We start from the raw sequence: 14,826 nt of genomic DNA, 5'->3' as shown, positions 1-14,826 counted from the left end.
AATGTTTTTGTCCCTCTAAGTTGTGGATTCGGACCACTGTCCAATGGAACATCATTCGCTTTTGGAAAGAGATTCAATCAATGAAACATTTTACTTCATAATGTTGAATCGTATTAATCCCTCATGTACTATACAATGTATAGTAATGTGCAAATCACATTCCACTTACTTTTAGGCGTAGAATTGAAACGTTCAAAAGTTGATGCATTCAAGCAATCCCTATAACAATAAGGCTGTCAGTTTTTTAAATGGCTGTAAATGAACGTATCCAACTTGTTTCGGTAAATTTTTTTTATTAAATATTTTATATAAAAATTGAAAAGATCAACTTTTCCTAACAGCTAAAATTTCAACATTCGATCTTTATTTGCTTTTGTTCGGTTCTTGCACTCAATACTCGACTGCTTGTGCAGTTTCTGCAACAGTTATAAAAATGGTAGTCTTAACATAAAATACGAAAACAATGTTTATCCTAATCGTCTAAAAAGCTCACTTCTGTCACAAATACTCCTTTCATTTTCATGGGTACTCATTGTAATTGCGTCTACGAAAAACATAACTAATATTCGATTGTTTCCACCCAAGCGCGTGTTTCATTTCATTTTCTTCAAACATGAACAAGCTACTCGAGCTCCACATGAACCCATCCCAACACAACCAGACCAGTTTTGTTAAGATCAGAACCTACTATTGAATCTTTAATTCTGTGGAACGAGCTGTTTTAATTATCTAACATACTTAAGCTTTATGACCACGATCACTATTAGCGTTCAGCAGTTTCTGATTCTTCTGATTAATGGACTACCTCTATTCAAAACTTTAATTGGTAACTCGAAGCTAAACTCAAAGCTAGATCCCACTCTAGATTACATTCGAATGAACTATCCTGCGGCTCCATTGAGTGTTGAATGATTGCTTCGCTGCCGTCGTTTGCGCATCCGAGGCCCTGCTGGCGCTGTTGGAATAGCACAACCGCGATCTAACTTTCCAAATTCTCCATGCCGCGGTCGATCTCCTCGATGGCGCTGTCCTCGGTGCCGGAACCGGTCAGATCGGACAGCTCGTCCAAGCACTTCTGTCGTTTGCGCACGTTCCAGTGGAGACATTCGGCCAGTGAATCGAACCAATCGGCAATCTGATCCTGAGCGCATATACTTGGCACCGGGTAGATGGAGGTTGTTACGTGCAGACTGGAATCAAAAGAATAGATTTGTTTCAATCGTAAGTTCAGAAAGTGTTTTGAATTCAAGAAAATGCTAAAAATTGAATTGAACTACTGATCGTATCCGTAAAATGTCCAAAGAACCGACACTAACATCGAGATGATCAGTTCTTTGTTAGAAATGTAATTCGCTTAATCATGTGTAGCGTATTGGTTTGTGTGTTCGTCAGTTTAGTAACGTTCGTTCGATTCCGTCTTCGATCGTAATTGCGTGTCTGTGATATTAGTAAGAACTTATTACATAACATGATCGTCAATGTCAACTTTCCTTTCCGAGCAGCCTGAATAGCCGTGTGGTGTCGGCGGCGGTAGCAGTACGATATAATAAAGATATACAACTAGGATATGAAAACTGCGAAAAAGCTACGATCAAAACTATCTTCCCGGTTAGAGAAAACCTACGAATTCGAGTCTCGTGTCTGCGGTAACTTTTTCGCAGTTTTCATTTAAATTCAATTGTAATTTCTAATCTGTTTTCCTCGTTAGATAATGATCAAATTTTGCAACATGAAGATGTCTCTACTGTAAGAGACTGAAACTATTTTAGGTTTGATTCAAGAATCACCTCTTCCAAAAAAGGAACTTCTATACCAAAGAGTTGTTGAGCTCGTCCCTTACCGCAGAGATAATCACAAGCTAATTAACTAATTATTTTTTTCAATAAATACTCCATGCTATATTTATGAAATAACACTGAAACTACTACAAGTATTTTTTTTTATTTAATATGTTACTTGGTACGTGTTCTGCTTCAATTGACCTACACTGAAAGACATTTTTCGCTGTTCTCCATTCATACCCAAAATAAGACTCTTTCTAAACAATTTAAAAACAAGTTTTCTTCGTATCCAACGGCATTCAACCTGGTGATATAAGACAAAGTAATTAAAAGATTTAGAGTTTCCATAAGTGAATATAGGGGACCTATTCAATAAATGGAATTTCTATTGATCATCAATAAACAGGATGATTACACAATTGGTTTATTGATGTATTGGATACTTATCGTTTATTATTACCACTTGTGCATTCAAAATATGAATCGTTATGTTTTAAATTCATTTCAACAATAAATTTACTTGTTATTGAATAGAAAACAATTATTCAATGGTGCTGATTTTATGTACAAATATGAACATTGTGTTCCATATTTGTATTTCAAAACTTCACCAAATTTATGAACATTTCTTGGTTCGACTGCTTTTTGAAAATATGCCACAATGTTGATAAAGTATATAAATTTTATGCTGCTTGTTAGCATTTTACCGAGATTTTTTTTCAAAATAAAGCGATGGTTGTTCATTATTTGATGCTCAGAAGAAGGAAATATTGTTTCATGAGTTCACCATCGCTCGTCAATGGCACTGGTAGCAGTAAAGAGTGATGTAATTTTGCACAATACAACGATAAATGACCGTTGTACGCAGAGCCGGTGAAACATATTAAGCCCAGGTGGGTAATTTTTCGTACCGGGGAGAACGACCCACTATTTTGAAGGATTATTTAGTCGATCTTTAAATAATATTTTGTTTCGATATAACTTTGCATGAGACGCGTAAATTCGAAGCTTGAAGCGTTTTCGATATTTTGTTGTAAAACGAAATTGCGCATTTAAGGATTAAATACAATATCAAACTACAAAATTTCTGCCAATATTTGTTTGGAATATTAAGTCAGCAGTCTTTTAGGTTCCGTATAAACTTATTTGTGTTTGCAAATTTTCGAAATTATTTCTTTGAGAATTTTGGTTACCCTGATCGTTTAGTTGGTTGGGGTTGATGGTGACAGATGTCTCGCATGAATCGAAAGCAATGTCTTGGCATTACATTCCTTGTGTGGAATTTGGCCTTCCTGTTTCAACAGACTTATTCTTAGCATACAGAATCATTTTATGGCTAGTACTACGATCCTACTGACACTATGAATCATTCCAGGTCGGGGCTCGAACATATGACAACTGGCTTATAAGACCAGCGCCGTATGCATTGAACCGCAAACCCGGGCGAATCGAACGGTGCACAAAACAAATCCAGCCGCTGATGTGCATAGCACATTGTTGGAAAAAGTCCCGGGACCGACTGAGATGACGTTTGTAATATCAAACTATCATCATCGTTCAGAATACAAGTGTCAAATTTTCACGTCAATCGCACCACAAACATTAAACTTACTGACATATAAGTGACGTTACTTTTTGATTTACGAAAACTTAAAAAATAACGAATTCCGTTTATTGATCAAACATTGCTTCCTATGAGGAAAAACCGGGCAAGTCCAGCAATGGTTTAAGAAGTGCTACCCGCACTCAGATTAAAAACAAAGTGTTATATACTGTTATATAACTTAACGCAAAAAACTGGAAAATTTCTGGAAAATTATCATCGGCAAAGGTCGCATAATCCGGCGAAGGTCACGGAATCCGGCGAAGGTCGAGGCAAAAATTTTTATCGGGTGAGATCGTTTAAATCTTCGGTGAGTCATTTTAATTTTTTTTATTAAGAAAATCGTTTAACCATATTAGTGAAGAATAGAGTTTCTATAGTGCAGTTTCGTGTTTTTTTTTTATATTTAAAGATGGCTAATATGGTTACGACTATCGAGCCGTACCGCAAGGGTACATCCTTCTCAGCTTGGGAGGAGAGGTTAGGCTATTATTTTATAATGAACAATGTTAAAGATGATGCCAAGAAGGCCCATTTTGTGACGCTGGGTGGTCCAGTAGTTTTTTCAGAGTTAAAGTTGTTGTTTCCAAATGGCAAGTTGGTGGAAGTGCCATATGCAGAAATAGTGGCAAAACTAAAATTGAGATTCGATAAAGTAGAATCAGACTTAATTCAACGTTTTAAATTTCATCAAAGAATTCAGCAGTTAGATGAAACGGTAGAGGATTTTATTTTATCGGTAAAACTTCAAGCAGAGTTTTGTACATTCGGAGACCATAAGCATACAGCCATTCGAGATTGAGTAGTTGCTGGTTTAAGAGACAAAGCTCTCCAGCAAAGACTCCTCAATGAGGATAACCTCACACTCGAATCCGCTGAAAAGACTATAGCGACGTGGGTGATTGCGGGTTCGAACGCTAGAGTTCTTGCTGCTGCTAATGGTAATATGTTAAACAGAACGACTATAGTGAATAATCCCACTAGCAGTCCTGCCATAAATATATTGCATAGATTTGCAAATGCAACAAGAATTCAGCAAAACCAAGATCCAAGAGAAGGTAGCTCAAGGGGGCCGGTAAAAAGCCGTTTAGGGTATATGGACCGAAAAGTACATTTTGACAATTATAACCAAACTGGTTTAAATAAAAATTTAAAAAACTTTGAACGATTCCGACCTGATTTTTCGAACGCGATTTGCACATATTGTAAGAAAAAGGGACACATAAAGAGTAAATGTTTCGCTTTGAGAAATCTGAGAAAGGATACGGTAAATGTCGTAAATTCATATAATCCTGGACCCAGTGCGGATAGACATCTGAGTGAGCTGCTGAACAGGATGACGACCGACATGAAGAATCCATCCGACAGTGAGGAAGATAAAGGTACAGATGTTTTGAATTGTATGAATGTTTCATCTATTTCAGGTATAAATAATCCTTGTGTAATTAAATGTAAAATCGAAGATAAATGGATAAATATGGAAATAGATTGTGGGGCATCTGTGTCAGTAATGAGTAAATTACAGTATGAGTCCAATTTTTTGAACAATTTGAGTAAATGTAGTAAACAATTAATGGTAGTTAATGGGTCAAAGTTAAAAATGGTGGGAGAAACTAATGTTTCAATTGAACTGAATGGTTTTAAAAGTATTTTGACATTATTTATTGTAGATTGCAATAACGTTTTTGTTCCCCTAATGGGTAGACCGTGGTTGGACGTATTTTTTCCAAAATGGAGAGATTTATTCTCGGGAAATACTATGATTAATAGGGTAAATGACCATAATTTGGACAATCTTGTGGAAGACATCAAAAATAAATTTTCTAAAGTTTTTTTGAAAGATTTCTCTTCACCGATAAATCGGTTTGAAGCAAATCTGGTATTGAAAAATAATATTCCGATTTTTAAAAAGGCTTATGACGTACCTTTTCGTTTGAAGGATAAAGTATTGAAATATTTAGACAAACTAGAAAAAGAGAATGTCATTACACCAATTCAAACCAGTGAATGGGCTTCACCGGTGATTATAGTTATGAAAAAGAATAATGATATCAAAATGGTTATTGATAGCAAAGTTTCAATCAATAAACATATAATTGCCAATACATATCCTTTACCAATAACACAAGATTTATTTGCTAATTTATCTGGCAGTAAAATTTTTTGTTTGCTAGACTTAGAGGGTGCATACACGCAGTTGAGATTATCGGAAAGATCAAAAAAATTTATGGTTATTAATACGATTAAAGGTTTATACACATATAACAGGCATCCACAAGGTGCATCGTCCAGTGCTTCTATATTCCAGCAGGTCATGGACCAAGTTTTAGAGGGGATTGAAGGAGTTTCATGTTATTTAGATGATGTGCTTATTTCTGGGAAAGATTTAGATGATTGTGCTAAAAAACTTAATTTTGTTTTAGAACGATTGTTAGAAGCCAACATCAAAGTAAATTGGGACAAGTGTAAGTTTTTTGTGAATGAGTTGAAATATTTAGGCGTTATTATAAATGAAAAAGGGGTATTCCCTTGTTCGGATAAAATTTCCACGATCAAAAATGCTAAAGTACCAAAAAATACTACGGAACTTAAATCTTTTCTAGGATTGATCAATTATTATCATAGGTTTATACCACATTTATCAGAAAAACTTTATTATCTTTATAATTTATTGAAAAAGAATACTAAATACATTTGGGACGAAAACTGCAACAAAGCATTTGAAGAAAGCAAAACGTTATTATTGTCAACTAAATTTTTAGAGTTTTATGACCCACAAAAACCAATTGTGATAGTTTCTGACGCTTCCGGCTATGGCCTGGGAGGAGTTTTAGCTCATGTAACAGATGGAATTGAAAAGCCAGTTTGTTTTACGTCATGTTCGCTGAATTCAGCACAGAAATCATACCCAATTTTGCATTTAGAGGCATTGGCCCTAGTTACAACGATAAAAAAGTTTCATAAATATTTATTTGGGAAGAAATTTCAGATTTATACAGATCACAAACCACTAGTTGGTATTTTTGGCAAAACTGTGAAAAATTCAATTTATGTGACGAGATTGCAAAGGTACATTTTAGAACTGTCAATATACGATTTTGATATTCAATATAGACCGTCTCATAAAATGGGTAATGCAGATTTCTGCTCTCGTTTTCCTTTAGAAACACCAGTGCCAGGAAGATATGATGGAGATGAATTTATTAGAAGCATAAACTTTAGCAAAGATATGCCATTAAATTTCGAATTTATTGCCAAAGAAACTAAAGAAGATAGGTTTATACAAAATATTTTAAAATTTATGAGTAATGGATGGCCAAGGAAAATGGATAGAAGTTTTACGAATGTTTACGCGAATCAACATGATCTTGAATCGGTTGAAGGGTGTTTAATGTACCAAGATAGGGTGGTGATTCCACTGAAATTGCAAAACGCAATTCTGAAACTTCTGAATGGCAATCATATAGGCATCGTGAAGATGAAACAGCTCGCTAGGCGGACAGTTTACTGGTTTGGCATTAATAATGATATAGAAAAATTTGTTAGCAAATGCTTCAGTTGTAATAGTATGGCAGTGGCTAAGAAACCAAAAACTGAATCCAACTGGATTCCAACGACAAAACCTTTTAGTCGTATTCACGTGGATTTTTTTCATTTCTCCCGTCATACTTTTCTGTTATTGGTAGACAGTTATTCAAAATGGTTAGAGATTAATTGGATGAAGAGAGGAACAGACTGTAGTAACGTTTTAAAATGTTTAGTGGGCTATTTTGCTCGATTCGGATTTCCGGACGTCTTAGTATCTGACGGCGGTCCGCCATTTAACTCTCATTCTTTTACAACTTTTCTGGAGAGACAAGGCATTAAAGTCCTCAAAAGCCCGCCTTACAATCCATCAAGTAATGGTCAAGCGGAGCGATTGGTAAGAACAACCAAAGAAGTATTAAAGAAATTTCTATTAGAACCAGAAGTGTCTGAGTTAAATTTGGAGGATCAGATAAATTTATTTTTGTTTAATTATAGAAATAACTGTTTGACAAGTGATGAATATTTTCCATCAGAGAATATATTCTCATATAAACCAAAGACTTTAATAGATTTAGTGAACCCTAAATTGGGTTATAAAAGACATTTGCTTCTTCCGCAAACAAAAAATGATGAAAATATAGAAAATGATAGGATTACGTTTCACAAGGAACAGAATGATCCCTTAAATGAACTGATTGAAGGGGATGAAATTTGGTATAAAAACCATAACCCAAATAATAAAGTAAGATGGTTAAAAGCTATTTTTTTAAAACGAGTTTCCAAAAACATATTTCAGATTACCATTGGAAACGTCCGGGCAGAGGCCTATCGAGACCAGATACGAGTGTCTAAGGACCAATCGAATCTATCGAGACCGAATCTTCTCGTTACGGCTCCCTCGGAGAAGCTATCGAGAAGCATGGAAGGAGAAGAAGATTTTTGTGGATTTCCTGAAAGCAGTGAAGAAATACAGCCTAGGAAACCTTCGAGAAAAAGAAGATTAGAAGAGACCTTAATGGGTCAATCGATTGATGAACCTAGGCGTTCGAAGCGAAAGCAAACAGCAAAGGCTGAAAGTGATTATTTATATTTTTGATTTGTTGAAACTTTCATAATTTTGAATTCGAATAATTAAATAACATAATTGTAAAAAAAAAATGTTTAAATTTTATACAAAATAGTATTGAATTGTTAAAGAATTTTCTAAAAGGATAAGAGCTGTTATATACTGTTATATAACTAGAATAGAATTAAACATCAAAAGTTCTGGCAACACGGAACGATCAAGGAACGTTCACAAAATAAAGTTGCTCGACCAAGATCGAGTCAGTTCTTACAAGACTACTAAACTGTTTAGAACAACAAAGTTATCACAGTGCCCTTTCTCAAAGTGTTCTTTCCATTTGTGATTTCCACTTAGTGATATTTCCACTTTGACCTTTTTATCCTAAGGTGAGTAGTATATAAAACAAAGATTTGTGGTATTCTGATTTTAACGTGACCAAATTAAGCAGTCATCCGAAAAAATGTGAGCAAGCAAGCACAAGATACGTTCTTGGGCTGCATCCAAACATGCCAGCTACTGGCGCAGCTTGCAAACTTGCGCTCAGACAAAAGCATTTCTACCAGATTTAAATCTGAAAATGTCAAAGTGTCTACTGCATTTCTCCAAGTATCATTGAAGTATTCTGGTCAGAGCTCTGACTGGACATTGCAAACTCAATTATCACATGGCTACTATTCAACGTGCTGAGTATTATTCGTGTGATTTGTGTAAATGTGATTATGGTACTTCATATCATCTGATATGTAACTGTCCCGCATTGACGCAGCTACGTATCCGGGTTTTTGGTTCTCCATACATGGTTGAGTCTGTGTATGCGGAGCTAAAATTGAAGGATATTCTCTCGTTTCTCACCCAATGTGGTAAGGAGCTATAGTCAGAAGGGTTCATCGTTCTTCCTGGAGTGAATGAATCCCTTCTGTATTCACCTTAAATAGGGTTTAGCAGATTGTTTGGCATCCTTTGGGGGGTACCGAATTTACTTCTGCTCGTACATACTGCGAGTCGTTCTGCATTCTTCCGAGAGTGCAGAATGGTGTCGCTTTTGTAAGATCTCTAAATCCTCTCGGGGGTTGGAGGTTTTATTAACAGCAGACTGTTCGGGACCTCGTAGAAGTTCAGAATTTCCTTCTGCTTCCACTAAATGTGATCCTCAGCAGATTGTTCAGCATCCCTTAGGGGTGCAGAATTTACTTCTGCTTTTATGTGTTTTTGTGTCGTCAATTTTTCCCATCCTCCTAGTCCAACCCTTACCATTTCCTTTCAATCCTTCCCTCTTATATATCGGGAAAATGATGCTAAAAACAAATTGATGGCAAGGCACAAATCTCCAAATATCAAGGGGAACGTGCCATTTGAGCCAATTTGTTCTGATTCCTGATTCCTGAAGTTTTGATAATCGTCACGGATGAACACAAAATCAAAGTCCGACTGAACTGGAAGTGCTTTTATGATTGTATGCGAAAATCTGGGCATGACAAAAATCTTTTCCAAATAGGTGCCTCGTTCGCTCACAATCTATCAAAAGCAACAACGCATCAACAATCCAGAGAGCTGGTCGGCACTGTTTAGTCGCAATAAAAAGGATTTCTTGCGTTGGTATGAAACAGTGGACGAAACATGGATCTATCTTTATTCTACGGAGTTGTTTCAACATTTAGACGGGGGAAACGCAACAGGTAGCTGCAACAAGTAGGGTGTCAGTTTTTAGATGCTCGAGGTATAATTAACGTCGATTATCTTGAAAAGGAAGTACCAACAAAAGTTTTTAGTTATTAATGCGTTAGGAGTTATTAATGCGTTTGAAGTATGGAATCGTAAAAAACGGCCTCATATGAAGCAGAAAAAATCATCTTTAACCAAGACAATGCACCGTGCCACAAGTCAATGATAGAATGGCCAAATTGAACGTATTGGGCACTGATTTGTTTCTTCACCCACCATATTCTCAATAACCTAGCCCCCAGCTACTACTTGTCATTTGATGATCTGAGAGAGTCATCGCCGCAACTGAAGCCTATTTTAAGGCCATGGACAAATCATTCTATAAGTACCATATAAAAAATTTAGATAATAAATAAAGAAATTTTGCTCAAGAAAAGTTGTTTTCCTAGGTAGTTCATGAACTTTTTGGCAGTATCGAACCGCATAGAGTGCAAGTCGATTCGACACTGAATTTGGTTTTCTGTGAGTAATTCTCTCAAATGCGACGCACTCATTGAAGAGCATAAATCATATGGAAACCGTGGACTTATACGTATAAGAAACCGTCATATCAATTAGAGGAATGACAATGGTTTGAAAAACAGGGAGAACATTGGAGACATTGTTCGTTGTTGAGTTGTAGATGTTCAAAACCTAACTACTGTCTATATGGTTTTACTTCTATATTTTGAATTTGTACCCCGGTATAGAAAACAAAGACGCAATCCTACGTCAAAAGATTTTGAGTGATTTCATTTATGTGAAGATAAAAACGGAAAGGCGAGATGTGACAAGGTTGATTTTAGAAAAACTGAAATCTTTTACTAACTTAACTTTCGCAAGAGAAGTTGAACTTAACCATCTCATCTATGCAAATCACTCGAGTTTTTGGTATGCCGGGAAGTACCGATAAAAGTCTTTTACCACTTACTATCTGAACCGACAAAAGAATAGTTATCAGAAGTTGTTTCTTTCTACTTGCGGCTGCATTCTCGTACACAATTAATTCTTCACTATTTTCCTAATAGTGAAAAAGTAAAAATAGCATGATGGGTTTCCATCAGGTAGCGGTGAGTGCAGCGCTACTGAATACCGCTTACAATCTAGACTAAACAGCCAGCACACTGTGACTCTGGGGGCATAAGCAATAGTTCGAACAAACCTTTCATTCTGATGTTCAACTTGCTGTATAAAGATTGAGAAAAATATCTATAGGTACAGTGAAGAACTCAATGTATATAAAAATGCTGTCGCAAGTAGAAACTGACAACTTCTGGTAACTTTTCTTTTACCGGTTCGTACAGTAAATGGTAAATGACCTTTTTCGGTACTTTCCGGCATCCCAGAGACTCGAGTGATTTGCATGAATGAGATGCTTAAACTCGACCCCTTTGGTTGAAGGTAAAAGTCAAGTCACTAAAAGATTTCTGCTTGCTCAAATGACCATTGTCACGCCTCACCTTTTTGTTGTATATCTTCACATCCTTGCTCTACCTTGAGTACTAGCATTTTATAATTCTGATTTTATTTATTATTCTCAGTTACAATAAAATTATTTTTCGTTAGAAATTTCGGGTGTACAAAGATATAATTGCATACATTTGGGATATTGATGTAATTTCGTCGGCTATAAAACAAATACAAATAAAGACAAATAGAGTCTAAATTCTGGGTTCGCGTGTTTGGTGTTGATTCCTAATAAAAATCAATCTAAGCAGACTCTCGTGCAATTGTGGATTCAAAAGTGTGACGATTTATTGAACATCACATCAATGGCTCGAACAACCCCATGGGGCTGATCCTTGTAGTTTTTTTTTTAATTTTAAATCATCACTTGTGACATTACGAACGAATTAAAAAAAGTAGGTTTCTCACAATGATTGCGATACATAAGACATTTTCCAGTACTTGCTCCGACATATACAGCCATAGGAAAGTGCCGTTCCGAATGTTTTGGAGGTGATCATAAGTGTAGTTTAAGAGGGTCCTGCAAGTGTCTTTAGCAAGGAGGAGTATAAAGCCATATTAGTTTGTGCTAAACAAGGCACAGGAACTCATTGCATTTCAGAGTAAGTAAGTAGTAAGTTTCACTAAAAAGAGGAACTTTGATGTTAAATGGACTCGACTAAAAACAATGCTTCTGGAAGAGTACAGATACTTGACGAGTGGCGCTTCTACGGATATTTCAAGAGAGAGGGAGTGTAGCAAGTTGATCGGATTCGACGAATAATGGTGAGTACAGTGTTAGCAAAACAGAGATAATAATGAAAATATCTAAAAGATGATGATGATGATGATGATGGTCCCACCTCATACCCCTACAAAGGTGTGAGCAGAACGAGTTATCTAGATGATGATTAATATTTTTGCACATATCTTAACCAGTAAACAAAAGAAAACGATCTGATTAATCTAGCAGGTATTGATTCTTCTTCAAAAGAACGGCTGACCACAAAATAACATTTAAATATTTCGTATTTACTATCCAGGGTTAATCAAGAAAATTTCCAACCCGGGAAGATCATTGATCACATCAGGAATCGAACCCGATATCTTTACCAGTATCAGACAGTAATTCACCTGACCCTTCCCGCCGGACCAGTTCATCGCTACACACATCAGCTACGATGGAGTAACGAGACTGCGGATGAGCAGAGCCAAGCCCAATTCCATCAACAACTGTCGATCCCAATTAGTTTCCCGAATCTATTCCTTAAATTATTAATCAAACCTTGCGATCAAGGTCAAGAGCAAACTTAACACACTGAATGCTAAGGCTCTTCGGCCAGTCCTGTTCGCTTTCCAAATAGTCACTACCTGCTTCGCGCGCGAGGCTCAAACATTTGTATACTGCTCATTATTTTTAACTCTCAAACAAACTAAAAATCCATCATCATCATACCGAACACAGTAACTTAATTCGTCTCACAATAATATATATAAACAAAAAGAAAAGGAAAATACAATCTTCGTAATACGCAAAAAAATGAAAAATCTAAAAAAATTGAACTAACTAACTAAATATTTGCTTACAAAGCGGACTTTATGTGTGAAATACATAACTTTTTGAACTCCACCAATGTCGTTGCGCGTTTGATTTCTCTTGGCATCGAATTGAAAAAACTTATTCCCCTGTACAATAATGAGTTTTGCGATCTGGCTAACAAAAAGCTTGGTGTTCTAGCATCAGATGCATTTCTAGTATTGCAAATCAAAGGGATCAGCATATTCTATGCAAATCAGTTCCTCTTTCAACTCGATCACACAAATATCGAGGCAGCATGCCATTTAATATCTTGAAAATAAATACCATGGTTAAGTAGTAAATTCTCTGTTTCACTGAGAGCCATTGTAATGCGTTCAGTAGAAAACCTGACGAGGTATATCTACTACATTTTTGAATTATTCGCATGATTTTATTTTGCAGTCGCTATAATCTCAAGATTTGTGTGTTATTAGCAAGAAACAGAATGGATGGGCAAAAGTCAATGTGTGGTGAAATGACTGTTTTACAAAAGAATCTTACTATGGGTCGTTAAGTCATTTTTCAAACGACATAATACACCATACTTTTTGGCAATCTTCTTGATGATGTTATTGATATGAGATTTGAATGTTAACTTTTCATCAATTATGACTCCAAGATACTTATTTTCTCTAACGCGATCAATAGTTTCACCATCAATTTCCACATTGGCGTCATGACCGGTGCTAACAGAAGAAATAACCATATATTTAGTTTTCGCGACGATTTGTTTCAGTTGCTTAAATTTTAACCATCGAACCAGCGAACTTAGATCCTCGTTTAAACGTGCAACAGCTTCATTGTAATCTTTAGCCGTAATGAACAGAACAGTATCATCAGCAAACAAATTTTTATCACAGAAACGTACGACTCGCTTCATATCATTAATATACATAATAAATAGAATAGGACCTAACACACTTTCCTGAGGCACACCAAGTGAATTACCGAGGGAACTAGACACTACATCGTTGAAAACAGTCTTTTGAGATCTACTGTTCCAACACGGCTTAAAATTAGCGAATTACATGAGCAGATTTTAAATTAAATTGAATTTCATTCATCAGATTCAGATCCGATATTTCATCAGTCAAAAGAAATGCTTCATTTTAGCACCGAGCACCAGAAAACTGAAAATGTTTGTTCAAGATTAGGGTCTCACTTTATGGCCACAGTAATAAAACCTTTCCGTTCCACTTAAGAAAGGGATCAGCATATGCGCACAGGCAGGATCACTTTTATAGAGCTGCGCGCTAGGGCCTTATAGACAATTCAATGTAGGAGGTAAACAAATGCCGGCTACAAGAACCAGGCAGAAGAATTATGTAAACCAGATGCGCGCGTATGCATGAGCTAGGGAAGCGGGTAAACCGCCAGGACTCGATACAGGACGGAAAGAGAAAACAGTAATATGTTGCGCGACATTCTAATTTTATGCAACACTTCTTTTCATTATAAATAGTTTTAAGAAATTGTTAATAAATAAGTATACCACTAGTGACCACCGTGTGTGTATCCTCGCGCGTAGTGATTATCACATTTAGTTCTTCAAGTTCGACACTGTCGCAAGTTGTGCTTTGGCTCTAGTCTGGAGCAAATCAAGACTGGCTGATTTTAGTGTTGTATGGACTTGCATCAAAACGCATTTTCCAACCTCTGCCCACTGAAATAGGTTGGGTTTAGGTCAAAGCCATTTTCCACGTTTGGTTGGACTCTGGCCGGAAACCGTGGCGATTCAAGTTTATACTGCCTACAATCGGCTAAAACGCGCCCCCTCTCATAATCTCCTGTCACAAGTTGGCATTAGTGGAGAGGCTGGTAGCACTAGTCAAGATTTCGCTACAGTTGATTCGAAGAGGCCTCTTCTGTCAGTTCCGAACTGTCAACTAAATCACAAGCTGAGCTAATCTGCCAACAGTTAGAGCTTGGCGAGCTAAATTAGCACGCCAAGATATAACTGCTGGACTGAAGGGTTACGCCTCAGCGAACATCTACCACATAAATAGTTTTCAAACCATTCATGTGCCATTCCCCCGATGTCAAAACGCCGCAATGTCTGCAACAATAAAGGTCTTGAAATTGTTTTAAAGGCTCTCTTCAGATCCAAGAACACAGCAAAAAT

The 14,826-nt window shown here is 36.5% G+C and overlaps 1 protein-coding gene across 8 annotated transcripts in view; it reads right to left on the bottom strand.

Moving 5' to 3' along the window:
- Positions 1 to 273: 273 nt before the first annotated feature.
- The window catches only part of LOC131439641 (NAD kinase-like), a 101,572-nt gene continuing 87,019 nt past the window's right edge, over positions 274 to 14,826 (bottom strand). For all 8 annotated transcript variants that reach the window (XM_058610907.1, XM_058610908.1, XM_058610904.1 and 5 more), the window contains one exon: positions 274 to 1,190. In XM_058610907.1, the coding sequence (XP_058466890.1) occupies positions 980 to 1,190 (211 nt within the window). In that variant the 3' untranslated portion in view covers positions 274 to 979. The remainder of the gene's footprint in view (positions 1,191 to 14,826) is intronic.

This window comes from Malaya genurostris, chromosome 3, assembly GCF_030247185.1.
Source record: "Malaya genurostris strain Urasoe2022 chromosome 3, Malgen_1.1, whole genome shotgun sequence".
In the NCBI taxonomy this organism is placed as follows: domain Eukaryota; kingdom Metazoa; phylum Arthropoda; class Insecta; order Diptera; family Culicidae; genus Malaya; species Malaya genurostris.
This window is presented reverse-complemented; position numbering and strand designations above follow the sequence as displayed.